We start from the raw sequence: 19,429 nt of genomic DNA on the forward strand, positions 1-19,429 counted from the left end.
CTCCCAGCATATAATCACGGAGCAAAGCTCTCGGTCATAATATATTGCCCCCCCCCCCCCCTTATCTGGTGGGATCCCTTTCCCCCAACCTGTCCAAAGCAGTTTCCAGTGACAACGGACCATAAAACACAAGAGAAAGTTTGTGAGCCAAACAACAAATCTTTTATTTTATATTTATTTACACCGAAGCTTAAATCACAATGAGGGACCGACCGGTGACACGCCTCCGGCCGACACGCCTCCGGCCGACACGCCGCCATCATTCCAGAGAAGCCAGTTTGCAAAAGGACTGCTGTTAACTTTTTACTGAGCGAACAGGGAACAAAATTTAAAACAAAAACTGCATGATCCGAGAAATGCAATCATAGCTACCACTTAAACATCTCAACCGGTTCTTATTTTTTATATTTTTTTTTTATACAAGTGCAGATAATAGGATGTCATGAAAGGCCCCGAAATTGAAAGGCTGTGGGCGCTTTTGAGAAAACCAGAGGATGCAGAGGAGAGGAGAAAGAAGAATGTTCTGAAAGATGAACTGAAGGATCTCCGGTCCGTTAGTCACAACTTCAAACCAGACTTCCCTTTATCGTCCGTTGGCCTTTAAGATCAGACGAGTATATCAGTCCGTTCAACAGATTAGTCAAATGAACTGACAGCATCAGGTAGAAGGTTATTGCAGGGAGGGGGATGGGGGATAGGGATGAGGGGGGGGGAAGAAGAAGTGCACAGTTACGGAGGCTATGACGGAACAAGCACCCCTGCTGGAGCTCAGACGGATGAGTGAGAAGAACGAGGGGGGAGGGGGAGTGAAGCGCTCAGTACTTCTTGAACTCTACGTCCTCCGGGGGGCTCATGTCCACTTTTCTCTTGCCCACGTCAACCCAGTTGGTGCTCAGGACTGTGCCGCCGGACTCCATCTGCAGGGGGACGAGAGGCAACGCTGTGGTTAATGTGTCACCCCGACGGCGTCATCGATTTCACGCGACGCGTGTCGATGAACAAGGTTGAAGCTCTTGCCAGCGACCCATATGTCATTTTCTTTTTTATTTCACAATAAAACAAAACAAATCAAATAATTAAAAAGGGTGACTTGCACATAAGATGACCGTTATTCCCCTTAAAAAGGTCTTCTGCTCCGGGTTGTGTTGTTATGTTAAAACAGTATCAGCTTTAGGTAATCAGATCAAATCAGTTAGAAACAGAATGCTGGTCATCATCAATCAACTCATCTAATCATCCAGACATCGAATTGTAATCATCATGCTCACATCTTTCTGTTCACATAAATACATTCTCAAGGAAGCTCATTAACTAGATAATCAGTCCACATCACAGTGTTCACTATCAGGACATCTTTTGTTCATGGAGGGCAATGGCAGTCTCGAGATCTCAACAACTATTGGATGGATCGCCACGAAATGACGCGCAGACAGTCGCGATTGTTCCCCCGAGCACCACCAACGACATTCACGGTGTTGATCGAAAGGTCCTGACAACAATCGGAGGGATCGCCATGAAATGTGTTTCTCTCGTGGATGATCAAAGTCAAAGCTCAATTTGTTGAATATTTTATGGCGAGCTGCTAAACTTATGAAGAAAAGTCCTTCAGTCGTGAATTTGGAGCCGACGCACCAGCAGAACACGCCGTTATGCTGGAGTTCATAACAATACCGTCATTTAATCTCCCCGGACGCTTGTTGGCTACCACGGCCCGGTGGCTTCAGTGACAATACTTAAACAATACTCACAAAGGACTTGTTCATGGCCCGCTTGACCTCGTCCGTGCCGTCGCAGTAGATCTGCTGGAAGAGCTTGTTGAGCGCGGCGTCTCCCTCCAGCTTCTCGCTTTTCTCCTCCTCGCCGATGTCCACCACCATCTTGTCCCATTTGCAGGCGATGTGGGATGACGAAGGGTACTGATCTGATGGAGAAGGGAGACAACGTGTTAGGATACAGGTCAAATAGTTTCAATTAGGACCAAGAGAGAGGAGACATTTGAGAAGATGGCAAGCTGAAAACAAACAAACAGCTTATTGCTCACAAATGTTGTTCATTGAGATTTGAATGTGCAGTTTAATATCTCGACTTGTATCATCTAAATCAGCCCGAGACTCATTAACTGAACTCATTTTGCTCACTATGCCACTGAAGGATCACTTTGCAATTTGATTTCTATATTTTTAGGATGCATTACGCCCACTATAATCCCAACAAGAGATGGAGAGCGGGAAATGTAATCCAGACGCATATTTACATAAATACAGCACCAAACACGCGGCCGACATATTCAGGCCAAGTGTGGACGTGCGGCAGTGTGAACCCATAAAAATCAGACGTCAAATATCCTGTTTAAATGTAACAGTAGTCGGAGCTGTAAGCTGAGCTGGATGCATGGAAAGGATGGTTTGGCTGCCCACTTAACTTTTACTCCCCCTTCCACACACACACACTTACATAAGTAATTAATCCTGTCAGTAATGGCAACGTGTGGGCTAAAATACTGAGTCATATTTTGCTGTCATACCTTTCCCTCTCCCTGTATACTTTGAAAGACTCTAGCAGGGCTCGACTGCCCACTCTCATTTTAGTGCAGAACAGACAAACACAGGAGCTCATATTGATCGAGAGAGAGAGAGAGAGAGAAGTGTAAATGCAGCGGCTGTGGACTGACTTGGATTGAAGTGTTTGATCTTGGACTCCTGTCCCTCTCCCTCCAGCTTCTCCCATCTGATGGCATCTGTCTTCTTCATCTTGAACTCCACCTGACAAAGAAGAGAAGGGCAATTGGCGGGGAAAGGGAACAAGGGAGATTTTTAAAAAAAATGTCTTTGTTACGTGGGACAAAAATAACACCATTAAAGTGACACCCTCAAAGTACAGGACATTAGATCATTATTGAGGCCGGAGAGGCTGTCTGCTCAGAGCTACGAGAGAGAATGTGTGTGTGTGTGTGTGAGAGAGAGAGACACACATCAGGGATATGCGGGGGCACAGCTCAATCTCGAACCTCACTGACAGACATACTGCACTAACGAGATGCCTGTCAGCCAGAGGGGCCAGTGTGAGAGATGGAGCGAGCAGAAGGGGGGTTGGGGGGGGGGGGGGGGGGGTTGGGGGCAGGAAGAAGAGGGAGATCCTAATTCTACACAGCAGCATCTGATCCAAATCATTACACCGGGAGAACATGGGAGCGGAGGAAAACAATGAGGGGAGAGAGGACATGGACACTTGCCTTTAACACTGAGCTGCATTGACAGGGCACATACCAGCGAGACACGCAAACCCCCCCCCCCCCCCCACCATACCACCCATTAACGGAGTGTGTGTGCGTTTGATGTGTGTGCATGTGAAAGACAGCGCTGGTTATGTCGGTGCAATTAAGGAACATTTCTGCTTTGCTGCCCGATGTGATGATTCATTTATGAGGGTGCCAGAGGAGAGCTAGCCGAGGCTCGAGATGAGGAGGCCGACTGGCGCTGGGCGAGGCGCGAGTGCTGGGGAGCAGATCGGGGGAGGAGGGGAGACGTGCATGATCGCTGCTACCTTCTCCGGCGAGGTGATGAGCCTGAGCGAGCGGCGGCACTCTGATGGATCGCTTTGGTGCGTGTCAGCACTTTCGGCTGCGCAGAAATAGGGGCCTCTCTCCCTCTCTCTTTCTTTCGAAATTAACTTTTTTTTTGGCTCACCTGCGGAGCGGGCCGAGACTAAAAAAAGAAGATCTCTGCTGAGAATACAGGTCACCGCCCAAATAATTCATACTCATCCTTCAAAAGACGATGTCACCCAGCTTTTTGCAGAGTCTTGTGCATACAATCTGATTATGTGAGGTAATCTTTTCTAACTTCAGAATTTAGGGGGGGGGGGGTTGCATTACTGTTAACTTTCAGGGAACAACAGTCTGACCCCCCCCCCCCAGTCCTACTTCACGCTGTGATTAACAGGGCGTGAGGCGGTGAGAAAGTAAGCAGGTTATGAACTGCACAAGAGAGCTCGACACAATGAATGCCTTCCAGGAGGGACCGCGTGGAGAATGTGAGTCGTTATATCCACATTTAAATTATTCATCACCTCTCGCCCCTCGTTTCAACCCGTTTCGGATCGGTTATGAATGAGTTTGTCTCCCGTTGCGGTCCAACGTCCCGTCGTAGGAACTCGATCTTTGGGGCGTAACCCGGCCTCGACAGCCGCCACTCCTTCTTTGAAGCAACTAAATCACCGCCGCAAAAAATGCTTGCAGAGGCATGTCATATTAGTCCGCCCCCAGAATCTTGAGGTGGTGGAAGTTTTTTTGGGTGTCCAGGGTTCTGGAGGCAACACTCGTTCATTGAATTGGTTTCATGCATAGGCGATGCTGGGTCTCCCATCTGTTGGAGCACTTCAAAAGCTTGGATTTGCATGAAACCCTCTTGGCTGAAGCATTAACATAAAAGACGAGCTATCGTATTACAAAAATATCTGGTTATCTAATCAAAATTCAATAAAAGTCTGTGTGCATACAGATGTTCGGGTGAATTCTGGCTAACAGCGAGCAGGAAGCATCGTTCTTGTTTCACGGCACGTAAAGCGGTTCATGACGGCTCACTTTCGGATCAATAATTAAAATACTATGGCGCTAGAATGCAACTTAAAAGGTTCATTTATCCGACTCTAAATCTGGCTCGACCTGCCAAAGACATCATACTTTTTTCCCCCAGCAGTGACGTGCCGTGTAGCGCTGCAACAATTAGACGAGTAATCAAAGTCAAAAAGAAATTTAAAACAATGACAAAATTCACTAAAAGATTTTGGTTTCCGGCTTCTGAATTGAATGACTAAATTATCCAGGATACGTTTCTATGTTGCTTTTTTTAACACTTTCATTAGTTGAGACTAAATAAACTAGATAAACTGATTTCTGACAATCCATTTTTGAATCGGCTCCTCTTAGCATGTGGAATAATGTTTTGTTTCTTTAAAAGATGGTTCCTCTTGGCATGTGGAATAATGTTTTGTTTCTTTAAAAGATGGTTCCTCTTGGCATGTGGAATAATGTTTTGTTTCTTTAAACGACCTCATGGCATGTGGAATAATGTTTTGTTTCTTTAAAAGACCTCATGGCATGTGGAATAATGTTTTGTTTCTTTAAAAGACCTCTTGGCATGTGGAATAATGTTTTGTTTCTTTAAAAGACCTCTTGGCATGTGGAATAATGTTTTGTTTCTTTAAAAGACGGTTCCTTGGAGCTCGGTTAGGGGTCTCATGGTGCTTTGCAGACTTCAGTTTGTATCAAAGTGCTGATTTGCCAACCTGCTCTAATTGCTGACAGACACTTGGCGTTCAAACTACTACGGCCTTTAAAGCGGTGCTTGTAATTCTGATTACACAGGGTTGGATGTCTTTAGATGCATCGTGTGTGTTTCATTACATGTTTGTTTATCCTCTGGATGAGCAGTTACACATTGTGACATTTGAGTCGAGACGAAACGGAAAATGCCCTTTTAACCCCAATAGATCACATTCCTAGTTATACTGTGCACCTATTTAAAAATATGCTCCCCCCCCCTCATGTTAAAATGGCCAACGTCACAGCAGAAATAAACATTTTTACAAAAAACTGAACATTGATTAAGTCGAGTGCACTTTGAGTGACAGGCGGGTGCTGTTATAAATGGATTAGTTAATGATCAGAGAGGTAAAATCGTGCCACATAATGTCTTTAATTTCTGTTGTGTGAAGTGCAGCAGGACTCTGCGGCCCTGTGTGTATGTGTGTGTGCATGTGTGTGTGTGTGTGTGTGTGCGTGTGTGCTTCTATGCACGCACTTGGACCATACAACATTAATCTGCTGCCACATCTGTGCTTCCTGGCTTCTAAGGGACATGGCAGGCCAGGCGCCGTGTGTGTGTGTGTGTGTGTGTGTGTGTGTGTGTGTGTGTGTGTGTGTATGTGTGTGGTGGGGGGGGGGAATTCTGTGTGTGTGTGTGTGTGTGAGACAGGCGAAAAGATGGCTTGTGACAGCAGAGCCACATTCGGGGGCCACCACCCACAGGACCCTTGGGCTGGACAATACAATACTGCACTAGACACACAAACACATGTGGACACACACACACACACTATTTACAGAAGGGCACTGGGGTCCTGTGTCGTTTGTCACATGCATTTGTAACTCTCACCCCCCCCAATTTCCCCCTCCTTCCCTCCCTGCATCGTCTCCCTCTTTTTCCAGATCCCCGCGGATTTCAAAACAAACTCAGCAAGAAAGAAAGAAATGAAATAAATATAAACATTCTTTGACGTTGACAGGCGTGGAAATTAAAGAGCGGAGATGACACTTTTGCTATTAGCCAAAAGGAGATGAGTTTGGAAGTGAATGAACGAGTGGGGATCAGAAATTGTGTCGAGTGTGCGTGCGTTTACGTGCATGTGCGATGTCCGAGTGAGGGGGAGAGAGAGAGAGAGAGTGCAAGTGTGTGTGTGTGTGTGTGTGTGTGTGTGTGCGCACGCGGCAGCCGTCTGTTCTGATCAAACACACTGGTGTGTAATTGGCTCCCCGTTGTCGTGGTGACCCCTGCGGTTGGAATGTCTGTCGTGGTGGAGGACAGGAGGAGGTCGCACTGACGATGATGTGCTACAGACGATACACTCTCTCACACACGCACACGCACACACTTTGTGTAAATGGCACAAGTGTGTTGAAAGATTACTGTTCAGCCTCTGTATTTGTATGCGCGCGTGTGTGTGTGTGTGTGGGTGTGTGTGCTTGTGCTCAGTTTAGCCTCCCCCTGCTAAGTTGTCTTTAAAGACAGCGAGGAGATGAAGCGTAAACATTGTGGAGCGGAGAGTGCAGGGCAGCCTATTACAGAGACAGACAGGCCGACATTGTTTGGGAATCAACAGCTCGGAGGGCAAATCATTTTTGTTTCTCTCCCTCTTCCAAAACGCTCATTAGGGATGCGTGCCAATCTGGGGGAAACTTGATTTGCTGATGCCGATGCTCATTTGAATGTTTTTTTGTTCTCCCCGGTGGCTTCTTGGCTTCAGAAAAATGAAACGTCTCCAAAATATTTAAATGAGACGCGCATTGGGAAAGCGGCTCGGTGTCGAGTGGGCCTCTCACATTGGCGTGCGCACACATTTCACCTGTAGAGTTTTGAGGTGCCGTTATGCCGTCTTGAACATTTGAATGCTGCCAATGAGGGTTTATAAGCTCAGTGTGTGTGTGTGTGCGTGTGTGTGGGTGTGTGTGTGTGCGCAAGGGGGCCATGTGTACCGGAGGAGCCCAGTGGACCATGGAACAGGCAGGGCTTTGTGGGAGAGGAGGAGGGTTTGAACACTCTCTTTCTTGTTATCCTAGAGAGGTAGAAAAGTGTGTGTGTGTGTGTGTACACGCAAGATAGGGAGAAAGGCAGACAGACGGTATGTTTGTGTGTGTGTGTGTCCGTTACAGGCCATGGAGAGACAGACAAAGCATTAATGAAACCCAAAAAAAACACAGCAGAGTGAGACGAGCGAAAAAGTGCAAGACCATCTTCAGCTGTGGTCTCTCGAAGACTGAGCCCTTGTTTAAGCTGCAACCCACGTGCACCTCTGGTATGTAGTCTCTGCTGTTGCCATGGAAAAGTGTGAGTGGTAGTCGTTTTTTTTTTTTGAGAGAGAGGGCAGTTTCTGTGCAGGTCAGTCTCCACTCGGCACAGTGCAGCCGCTGGATATAATGCACACAGCACAGATGTCAGGTTATGTAATGCCACCAATCACATTGTTGCTGCTGTGGCACCAAACGGTGTATATTTTCTGCACCTGTGATCACGCACTGCCCTTTCATTCCCCCGCGGCCTCGCTGTGAAATAAACTAGAATAAAAGTCCTCATTGGATGCTCGGTGGCTTGTGGGGCTTGTTTGGAGATGTCGATACCAGAGCATTTCTTTTTAGGCACTTGATGTAAGCGCTTGTTTTTGTGTTTGTTTATGCTAGTCTATCCATGTTACACACATCTAATAATAACAACATATACAATAACATCCATCCATCCATCCATCCATTTTCAATACCGCTTATCCTCATTAGGGTCGCGGGGCGCTGGAGCCTATCGCAGCTGACATAGGGCAAAGGCAGGGGACACCCTGGACAGGCCGCCAGTCCATCGAGGGCACATGTAGGGACATACAACCATTCACTCTCACATTCACACCTATGGGCAATTTAGAGATCAATTAACCTGCAGCATGTCTTTGGACTGTGGGAGGAAGCCGGAGAGCCCGGAGAGAACCCACGCTGCCACGGGGAGAACATGCAAACTCCACACAGAAGGACCGCTCCGACCGGGAATTGAACCCGCGGCCCTCTTGCTGTGAGGCGACAGTGCTAGCCACTACACCACCGTGCAGCCCACAATACAATAACATATATAATAATAATAATAATAATAATAATATGTATAAGGCTGGGGATTGTTAGAATGATTTGGGGTTTTGGTAACCCTGACAACTATTATTTTCTTAGAAATACTGATTCTTTTTTTCTCCCATTTCACAAAAGAAACTGAAGAATGTTAGAAAAAAAACAAACATTGTACCCGACTCAACACCAAACGACACCTGTAGCCACAAGCTGGTGAACACAGAGGATCATTTCTTAGCTAAAGAACCAGAGAACCTGACGAGCTGGTGGAGACCAAAAACGGAGATAATGGTATAATGGCATATATCCGCTGCCCCGGAAAGGCCAAATCCATTCTTCCGGGTTTGAACATGACCGACTACTGAAACCAACAATAACACTGCTATTGTAGTAGTTTTCAAAGCCCGACAGACGAATTCAGAGGTTTTTGCGACTGTTGAAAATCCCTGCGGCGCCCCCATTATAGGCTGCACTGTTGCGTGTTATGAAATGACATTTATATAACGCATTTGGCAGCATTTACCTCAGTATCCAAGAGAAACATCAGCTGTATCAATATCATCTCCAATCCGCGCTACTCGTGTAGGTGGCTTGTGTACATTTGGTTCGTCTCTTTTTCATTTCAATAAAAGGTCGGTCGTAACTCCAACTAGACATTACTAGATCAGAATTTTATAAGTAATAGACTTTTTCCGTCTCATGTGGGATTCAACTTTGGTGGAAGTAAACTTTTGTGGAGTCAGTATCACTGAATTATCATTTATTTCCGAGACTGCCGTGGATGAACTGCATCTGGAGGGCAGTCCCAGGGTCATCCGGGCAAGTGAATACATTATGAGACGCTGCCTTAAGCGTCTCTCACACAGTTGGCGCCGCGCTGCCCGCTGGGTTCATTTCACTACGTAGCCAAAGCGTTGCTCGCCACCGCGAAAAGACGTGGGCCGCCGCGTGCAGGCCTGTGGAAATGACGGGTGTCGGAGCGCAGTGGCGCCGCTGCCGTGTGAAAGAGAGGCCCACCGTTGTATGAGGGGTTAAATAATATGCAGATGAAGCGACAAATCCCTCGAAAACTGCAGCTCGCGCTTGTGTTTTTTTAGCAAATCTTCCCCAATGTTGTCAAAATGTCTGATTTACATGAAACCAGATGAAAACATTGCCCCAACATACGAGTAATATATATGAGAATATGAGTGAACAACCTGTGTGGAGAGCTAATAAATGGTTAACTGGTCCATTGTGGTTGATTATCTTTTTTTCCGAAGCATACTTTCTAATCAAAAGCTTCTGGTTGAGTTACTTGCAATAGGATACAACTAAAGACGCTTTGGAAAATAACGTCTGAAAAACCCGGTGAAATCAGAATAGTAGTTCTGAGGAATAAACCGGATCCCTGGGAAAGAAAGCAGGGCGAGAAGTTCAGTAAGACCGGAGTGATTAATCACCTAAAAGACTCTCTTCCTCCTTAACGAGTAAAAGAAAAAAAAGAAGAAAAAAAAGAAAATCAAAACAAAATCACACAAAACCTGGTTCTTGATCCTCCGTCTGAAACCTGACAGTGGACTAAACCCTGAATCAGCACACACACACTCAGCCAGCACACTCGTTAGCCCACATCCTCTTTAATGCACATTAATTAGTCTATAGTAAAAAGTGCCCTTCCTACTCATTAGGCCCATAATCACCTTTAACAGTGCTGAGGAACTCTTAGCGAGCACAGCCCTGATAGAGGTGTGTGTGTGTGTGTGTGTGTGTGTGTGTGTGTGTGTGTGTGTGTGTAGGAGAGCGGATTTGTGGGAACTCCGCTAACGTCTCCACAGGAGCCACACCGTAAACAGCCAGAGTGGATTTTTTGGGGGGCTTTCTACTCCAGCTACAGTAAGCTTAACCGGCATTAAGGAATTATAGGTAGTGACAGCCTGCTTTACACTGCTTTAAATTATTGAAGAGATTTAAGATGTTAATCTCAGAGTGGTAAGGATCAGTCAATTTCAGTGAGCTGCTTAAACTCACATCTGCACGGTTTCCTTCTTTGCCGTCTTCACTATCCGACTATCATTAGAGTCATTAACATCTTTGAGAAAGACACAAAGCATAATTAATGATGAGCTATTAGACAATAAAAGCCCGAATACAAAGATAATATCACGTTGTGTGATGCTGTCGGGCAAAAATTGCAATTCAGAGATGGGAAGCGTCGTCAGAGCAGCGCCGGCATTTCTCCAGTGTGTGACGTTACTACATCATATTTTCTTTATGGGACATAAAACATGTTCCCTGACATGTTTAATAGTCTGCTTCTTTACGGTGTTGAGTGTATCCACTCGGATGTCCTCACTGTCTGATTGAAAACCACTTTTTGTCTTTCAAAAACTTCGCTGGAGTGCTTCTACGACCTAAAAATGTTGTTTCTTCCATGCTTGTTTATGTTTTTCAGTTTCAGGAAAAAGTTGTAAAGTGGTAAACAGTTTTATATTCCACTGAAGCTGAGAAAAACATCAGAAAACCACCATCTCACAGGGCTGCGTACCGCCACTGATTTCATAAAATCGATCTGATCAGATTATATTCAATTTAGTTTTGATTAGTAACTTGTACACGGAACCCTCTAACCTGGTTATTATTTAGCCGCCGTCAATCGGTCAGGTTGCAGTTCACATTCATGTCATCAGCTCATCATTTGATCCTTTTAGACATTTGTGTGGTATTGTCATAATTAGCACAGGAATTATTGACTTATGGCCAAATACGTGTTTCTGTGAGGTCACAGTGACCTTAGAGAACCAAATTCCAATCAGTTCATCTTTGAGTCCAAAATTAAAAGAGAATTACCTCCAGGCGCTCATAAGAATGAGCCCAATCCCAAAAACATTTATGCCGCATAAAAATATTGAAAACCCAGATATTCCAGAAATGAAATGGCCAGTTGGCATTATCCAACTCGAAGGTCATTTTATTATCTCAACTTACTAAGTGTTGCTCAGTCGTGGTCACTGTGACCCGAGAAAGGACACAACGCAGCAGGTTTTTTTGGGGGATGTTTTTGTGTCCCGTCTGCTCCAAAAATCAGAGAACACGCATCCCGAAGCTTTGATGTGTCTTTTTAGTGAACAATGGACCATCAAACAGAATTGGTGTAGTTGAAAACATGCACGTCTTTGTTTCAGCTTCATGAGCACGTCTGTCACAGCAAAGATGTCAGAAACACGTCAATCCATCGAATATGTACGCCAGAGTGTGAAAACATTTGCTTCCTAGAAAGAGTCACATCATGCGGCACATCCATCCATCCATCCATCCATTTTCAATACCGCTTATCCTCATTAGGGTCGCGGGGGCGCTGGAGCCTATCCCAGCTGACATAGGGCGAAGGCAGGGGACACCCTGGACAGGCCGCCAGTCCATCAAGGGCACATGTAGGGACATACAACCATTCACTAAAGTTAAAAGTGACTGCGATACCTTGGTGGTGAGGATCTTGAAGTTGCTCTGTTGAGGGACGATGGGGTGCAGGAGGTGGAGGTCGAGGTTGTAGTTCTCCTCTGATGCCAGCTGTATGGTGGCAGAGAGCTGAAGAGAGCAGACACCAGACATTAATACCCCTCGTTGGCTGCCGTTGGGCTGGGCAGTAAGTCGACGAGGTAAATCGTACCTTTGGACCCGCCATTTTTGTTCTTTCTAGATGACATAACTTAATTCCTGTGTTCATATTTTCATTTGACTTCACTGCAGTTTTTAGAAAACACACCAAACAAAAATATAGAAACAGAGTGTGTGTGTGTGTGTGTGTGTGAAGTTGTCAGCTTGTCCACGAGAATAATCATCTGATGTGGCTGGTTTTGTCGGCCAGGAGTATCCTCTCTCTCGCCGCTGTCCCCTTCAGCCAGAGTGACCAGTGATGAGGGGACAGACAGCTCCTAACAGCCTGTCACTCACTAGGACTGGGTGGGTGGCTTGTTTAGAGGGACGTGGACTCGGCTGTGGCCCAAATCTCCACACCCGTTCTTGGCGAACGCTGCCTTCATATAGACAAGCACTCAAAGCGGCCCATTTGGGGAATAACTCAGCGGTTATCATCTCAGGGTCATCAACAGCACGTTACTTGAACTTGTAATCGTTTGCAAATCAACGCCTCTGATTTAGGACCAGTTGTGTGTAAGAAGTGGTTCATCTGGGATAAAAGCTTGGAAAGTTAGCCAAAGTCGCTTTTGGGCAATTCCGCAAAACTATCAAAGCCTTATTATTCATTTCCAGTTGAATCCCTGCGCCGTCTGTAGGTATACAGCTGCTGCATGCTCAGTCGCCAGGGAAAAGAAGTGGAACCACTGCCTTTCATCTTTAATTTCTTTTGTATATACTGACCTAGTAAAAAAATATATGAACTTATCTGTACTTCACACCACAGACAGAGGGAGCTTAACAAGTGACTGTGGGATTCAAAGCGAGTGAACTATTTCTTTTGAAATGGGGTAAACTCAGTTGTTATTCTATTAGGAAAGACAATGCCGTTCCCTGGGGTGCCCTGCAGTTACCCCTCGGAAAGAGGGAAAGAAGCGGGAAGAAGCACAGGGAAAGAGAAAGAGAGAAAGAGAGTGTTGTCCCCAGAGGGCTCCGCAGCTGATCCTAGATCAGTTATGCCGTCTATCTACAGACAATTAGGAGGTTGGAGGAGCTGGGGAGGGTAAATTGTTCTTAGATCTGTACTTTGGAGGCAATGTTAACAAGGCGCCACTGGAGGCATAGTTGGGTCTATGGGGAGTGTGTGTGTGTGTGTGTGTGTGTGTGTGTGTGAGGAGGTCCCCCTGAGGAAACACCCAAGAGCATCCCTGTTCCACACACACACACAAAGAAAGAAAGAAAACAAAGTTGCTCTTCACTTCAACACTGCACTTAAGTGTGTGTTTATACCTCTTTTTCCATGAAGTTGACACACACACCATCCTTGGGTACATTTTTTGCCATGACTGTGACGATGACTTGAGACTCTGTTTGGTACCAGTCATGTCTGCAAACACACACACACACACACACACACACACACACACACACACACACACACACACACACACACACACACACACACACACACACACACACACACACACACACACACACACACACACACACACACACACACACACACACACACACACACACACACACACACACACACACACACACACACACACAACACACCACACACACCACACACACACACACTTGATTAGCAAGTATGAAGAAGTATGTCATTTCCTTCACTGCTATTGTGAATATAGAAAACTTCTTGAAAACAACAACTTTAAAAAGATAAAACGCAGCACATCATTAGCATGACTCGTATGCACATTGTTTTTACAGACGTAAAGAACGGGGGCAGCTTTGACGCAGCAGGGCTTGGTTAATCATCACGCTCGTGTAATAAATAAAAACAAACATTAAAAACATAAAACAGATGCCGAGATAAGGCGTATTTACATTTATGCACTTACTTCACAGGTGGAACCGCTGGTGTCTGCTCGGTCATTCAGCCCCCGAGACGGAGAGACAATTAGAGAGGAGGATGTGACGAGAAGGCAGAGGGATGAAACAACAAGAAAGGGAGAAAAAAAAGAGGACACAACAAAAGAAGCTTAGGCTCCCCTTCTTTGAACAGGAGCAAACAGAAGCAGACACGAGGCTGATGCTGAGAGCAACAATGCCACCAGGTGGCCGTGCAGAGAAACTCACCCTGTTGTCACTGTCGATCTGCGTCTGCTCTGGAAAGAGAGAAGAAGAATTTGGGCGAGTGGCAGGTGGAAACCATTAAATAAACCTTAAAAAGATTCCTAAATCAAATTCTAGTCTCTTGTCTACGATGGCAAACATTTTAATTTAAAAACAGATCACAAAAAGAAAATAGCAGACATTGTTCCATACCAGGACTCACATTTGCCCCCCAGAAATGTCCATATGCATTTTTGTGTTGCTGTGATGTTTTATTTGATTCAAGTTGACTGGTGTGCTACAATTTACTTGAAGAACTAATTTTACAACCCTTTTTGAAATATAAGCGAGTGCTGTAAACACTGAAATCACGACTACATAAATATATAACAATCATCAAATATTCGCTTATTGCGTAACTGGTGGGGGGTGAAGAGGATTAATTGAAAAGATAAAAACTTAACTGAAAAAAGGGAAAGAGGAAAAACGGTTTGTCTAGCAGGCTAGATAGAGAACAAATTAATTTAGTCTCTAATCAATTCAAATTCATAAAAGTCCTAAAAACAGATGAGGTCGTTTTCGGATGTCGGGAAGCAGCTACCACGGGCCGGCTGAGGCTGTTGCTGGCACAGTGGCTGCGGCAGCCTGCTGTTCCTGTTTCTAGGCTGCCCAACATCAGAAAACGGCCATTTCTCTTTTCCAACACCATGATGTACAAACCCCGCCACAAGTTCTTCCCATCTTACGCCAGTTTGTTTTACTGGTCCATCCACGCCCATTAAAAGCCCTGTGAGCCCAAGCAGGCCTGATCACCATTTACGTGCATGCTATCATACATTATTCAATGACTTCATTACACACACACACACACAGACAGAGAGAGAGACAGAGAGAGAGACAGAGAGACAGAGAGAGCGACAGAGACAGAGTGAGAGAGAGAGAGAGAGAGAGAACGACAGGAGTGTTAATGTCGTCTTAATGAGGTCACGTTTGAAATGGTGAGAAGGGGCGGGGAGGGTGTTTGGAGAAAAAGACTGTCGGAGTTTGTGTATTTTTAAACCAGCAGGGTGCTGTGTGTGTGTGTGTGTGTGTGTGTGTGTGTGTTTGTGTTGATGGTAAACACACCATCGCCGAAAGAAAAATGTGTGCTGCTGGTGTGAGTAGACGCAAGTAGGGTACTTTCAAGTTTTTGTGTGTGTGTGTGTGTGTGTGTGTGTGTGGGGGGGGGGGGGTTGATGTACACCCTGTCTGTGCGTGCATGCGTGTGCAGGCCTATGAAGGAGTTAGGTCTCATCAGGGGCTTTCAAACATCAGTAACGTTAACTCTGATGAATCATACCGCTCCCAGGAGTACGTGTGCATGCGGGTGTAAAGCGTGTTTGTCAAAACTCATGCTCTTGTTTACTCGAGATGATCCAGGGGGCCCAGGCATCACCAGCAAACAGAAACACACCGCCCTGGCATGGCATGCATCTTTTATTGGACTGAGCAGCTCTGCCTAAACACTCACATCGTGGATTCGCGGTGTGTGTGAGCTCATTTGTTTGATCAGATGGGCTGATCAGCTCCCTGACTGTGCCATTTAGCTGAGTGTTTAATAGCACGGAGTAAATAGCATAGAGAAGTTTAGAGTGCAACTGGTAATCGGACTCTGGAGGTCTGAAACTATTTATTTTTTCCAACTGAAAGCGCCACAGGCCATATTGTGTACCAATACATAACATCTTTAGACATTCAGAATACATTAAAACAATTTAATATCCTCATGAACCTACAGTCAAAGACCAACATCAGCTCTAAATAATGCTCTAACATTAACAAAAGTAAAGGCATTATTAAAGTTTCTGTTCAGCTACTTACCTCCCATCATCTCCTCACACCGCTTGATCCAGATCTCAAATGAGTTGTCAGAAACTGTGGAAATCACACAAAAAAAAGACATTTTTTGCTTTGCTTCATTAAGTAATAAACGTTGATAGAATAAAAGAAGAGGCCATATTAGAGAATCTAGTGTCAACATTTGAGGTGAAGTGGTTTGACGAAGAGAGTGCTGAAGTCATACATTCAATGAGGTTGTTTCCAGTGTTCAGAGGCACATTTTTACAATCAAAATCTGTTTTGCTTAAAATTTGTATATAAATGGATTTGCAACACTTTTGACTTTTTAAATCCTTTTCTTCAATCCCAATGCTTAAATGTTGACCGCTTATCCAGTTGCTAATAGAGCCCTGAAGGGTCGACGCTTCGAAAAAAGCAAAATAGCTTGTTCTGTTATGTCTATGAAAATATAGCGTTATATCCTTGTTCACCCTCTGCTGGCCAGCTCCAGCTGTTTGGTTTTTGAATAGCCAATTGCTTAAAAATAGTGCAAGTTACTATGTCACGGATAATTACAAAAGGAAGTATATACAAATAGAATGGAGTGATAGTCCTTGTGTTCATGTTTTGGTGGTTTTGGGGGAACAGAGATAGAGACACTGCAGCTGTAGTAAGACATTAATGAGAGTTTGGTCCCAACTGATGTTGAAACTGAGGTAATTGTGTCTGGGTTGACAATGTCTACAGTTCGAAAGCCACATTTCGTAAACTGGACGTGTAGCACTTGTAAAACACTTGTTTTTAAGTTGCCGTTTTAAAATGGTTTAATCATTAGAAGAAGGAAGAAGCATAAGAAGAATGCTAGCATCAACTACCGCATGAAATATGGGAATAACAACAAGACACAAGGTCTCCGGATATAGAAATACAATTGACATGGTGGAGTCAAGAAAAAAACAGGAGGGTGAACTACCACTCATATATCATGCTAGAGACCACAGAGAAATACGGACTCAGAATTTTATTTTTCTAAAGTTTGTTTGTAGTCAGTCTGACCTAGAGTATTCTTAGTTTTGTCAGTGAAATAACTGGTGAATAAGTAAAGAATGTGGTTGTTATGTTACTGCAATTCAATTCACGGCACATCGAGCCCTGATTTACGACTTTGGTTAAACTGTTGACCAAAACTATGTTGGAAGTGTCCTGTAATACACTTACCGGCTGCCAGGCAATCAGAAGAGAGTACTTTTCCAGGCCATAGTGTGGGCGATTTAATAAAACCTGTACGCTCAGAAGTCTCACCGTATTGCATTTTATCCCTATAGCTGAGGTCTCAGGTTCATCCCTTTGTATTCAATGAGGAGAGTGAACCAGACAGCACACTGGTGCAAACAGTGGTTGGTAGAGAGTAGAATGATGAGAAGTTTGTACTCCAGGCCAAAACAGGCTGTACTCACCATCCAGCTGGTGTCCCTCAGTGAACGCTGCATGTGCTGACTCATAGTGGCTCAGGTGGTATTCTGCTATTCTGCGGTTGGAAGACAAAAACATGCCACATATACTTAGCTCTGACGGTGTTGTAAAAATAAAAGTGACCTCTTACGACATACACAATTTGGACCACGTACCTTATTAAAAGAAGTTAAATAACGACAACAATTATTGTATATAAACTTTATGGCTGGCTGCAGAGAAAAACATCCTCTAATTGACATTGGCCTTAACGTGACTCCAACTCCAGCAACAGGAATGTTGGATCGAATGTTCATAGCAGAAGTGAGTTGTAATGGAACCACTTGTGCAATCATATACTATATATATATTACAGATTTAGCTAAACAACCGAGTCATTGGTTCCATATATAGTAGCTTCAGTTAAGCAGATACGCCAACAAAAACATGTTCCCTAATTTTCTTGATCATATTTAAGTACACACCCTGTTCGCATGAAAGCAAGGGGAAGGCTGGGTGTTAGCTGCTGTGCTTTTTTGGCATCATCAATAGCACCTGCAAAAAAAGAAAAACACGTTTTATTTATGGTTTTGGGAAAAAAGAAAGTGCATTTTCATTCAAAAGGATTGTGTTATGACCAACATGTCAATACACGTAGTCCACAGACTCACAGCTGAAGTTTTTGAGAAGTATGTGGGCATAGGCACGCTGGCAAAACCACTCAGCGTTGTCAGAGTCTCCTTGCAAGGCCTCATTGAGTTCCTACGAAGAACACAAGATGGGTTTTAAGTAGACAGCTCACAGGACTGTTTGGATTCAGTTGGAGTTGCTGACACGTTTGAAAGGAGCATTAATGAGATATCATAACGCATATCAAACACGTATCAATGACCACATAACTGTAAACATCCGAAACGTAAGTGGGTGATACAAACAAACCGAATAACGCTAGAATCCGTGAGTGACTTCTAGCTAGTTGAATTCGTTGAAGAATACAGTGTGCATGCTTATAATGCTGACAGCCGGACATATCTATCATACATCACCAACGTTATCTAGTAATAACGCCCCACGACGGCCAAGTGTCGCATTAGTACCGGTTGTTAAGTCAAACTAAATGCATCCTAAGACAGAACTGGTGCCGTGGCGTAACGCTAAAGTTGTTATACGTAACGTTAGCAACCTGCTCTTCGAGCGAAGTGATGCTAGCAGGAAACGTGAGCTAACTTAGCTAGCTAGTTAGTTAGTGTAAGAGTCGGTGCTAACATCAGAAACGTTAACGTTGATGACAGCGCGCTTTAATTCACTACGCGGAACAGCTCGTCGGGAGACTTTATGGTTAATGTGATGCGACAGAGACGCCTGGTTGTTTGGCTAGCTGACGCTAATGTTTACCTCCAGAGCTTTCTGTGGATCCTCGTCAATGAAGCTCTCGGGGAACCTGCTACAACGAGAGACCAACAGTTACAACCGGCCGCAGACAAACACGTGTTTGACTAAAGAAAGTATTCACAAGACGAGTCGGTCTTGCCTTTCGGTTGCCATGGCTTCGCTGCGGATGTGGACAGTCTATCTGGAGCGGCAGGAATAATTCAAGCGAAACGTGGAGAGTTCTGGAAACGTGATCGCGGCAGCTGCCACAGCTCGAGCCCAGCGACAGGGCCTGTCAACATCCGACTGCGCGCCGCTCACTCTGCGACACCGCCACCTGGCGGCCTGGAGGAGTCACCGCATGAAACACTTTCGCATTTGACGGATGACTTTTGATGTCAAAATACTCGTGCAAAAAAAAGGATTGTCATTCCTTAAATACAATAAATGTAGCGGGGAATAGAGTAGCATTAGAAGAAGCATTCAGTAAATGTATACTTGATGGTGCACCTAGTAAAGGTGAGTAATTTTATTTACTTTACATACTGCTGAAGAATTTCCCTTCAAGGATCAAAATAGGCTTAATAAAACAATTTTTTTAAATTATTGTATTCTGTATTAAGCTATTATATCTGTAACGGCAAAGTAACTAATAAATAAACGTATAAAATAAATGACATGCAGTAGAAAGTACAATATTACCCTTTG

General features: G+C 44.7%; 1 protein-coding gene across 3 annotated transcripts; it reads right to left on the reverse strand.

Annotated features, from left to right (window-relative positions):
* Window positions 1-139: 139 nt before the first annotated feature.
* On the reverse strand, window positions 140-19,038 carry sugt1 (SGT1 homolog, MIS12 kinetochore complex assembly cochaperone). 3 transcript variants are annotated; one of them, XR_004611290.1, is made up of 14 exons: window positions 18,882-19,038; window positions 18,746-18,794; window positions 18,022-18,112; window positions 17,836-17,905; window positions 17,356-17,426; window positions 15,941-15,994; window positions 14,105-14,133; window positions 13,867-13,889; window positions 13,286-13,382; window positions 11,840-11,947; window positions 2,672-2,762; window positions 1,749-1,921; window positions 373-917; window positions 140-340 (listed from the first exon to the last, which is right to left on the reverse strand). XR_004611290.1 is itself a non-coding variant. In XM_034554762.1 (13 exons), the coding sequence occupies exons 1-13, from the start codon at window positions 18,893-18,895 to the stop codon at window positions 816-818; spliced, it is 972 nt and encodes a 323-aa protein (XP_034410653.1). In that variant the 5' UTR covers window positions 18,896-19,038; the 3' UTR covers window positions 140-815. The 3 variants fall into 3 exon arrangements, 2 of the variants coding, with proteins under 2 accessions (XP_034410653.1, XP_034410654.1); XM_034554762.1 differs by having other exon boundaries at window positions 140-917; XM_034554763.1 differs by having other exon boundaries at window positions 152-917; window positions 18,746-18,791; window positions 18,882-19,033.
* Between the last annotated feature and the right edge of the window lie 391 nt (window positions 19,039-19,429).

The sequence above is a fragment of the Cyclopterus lumpus genome, chromosome 17 (genome assembly GCF_009769545.1).
Source record: "Cyclopterus lumpus isolate fCycLum1 chromosome 17, fCycLum1.pri, whole genome shotgun sequence".
In the NCBI taxonomy this organism is placed as follows: Eukaryota; Metazoa; Chordata; class Actinopteri; order Perciformes; family Cyclopteridae; genus Cyclopterus; species Cyclopterus lumpus.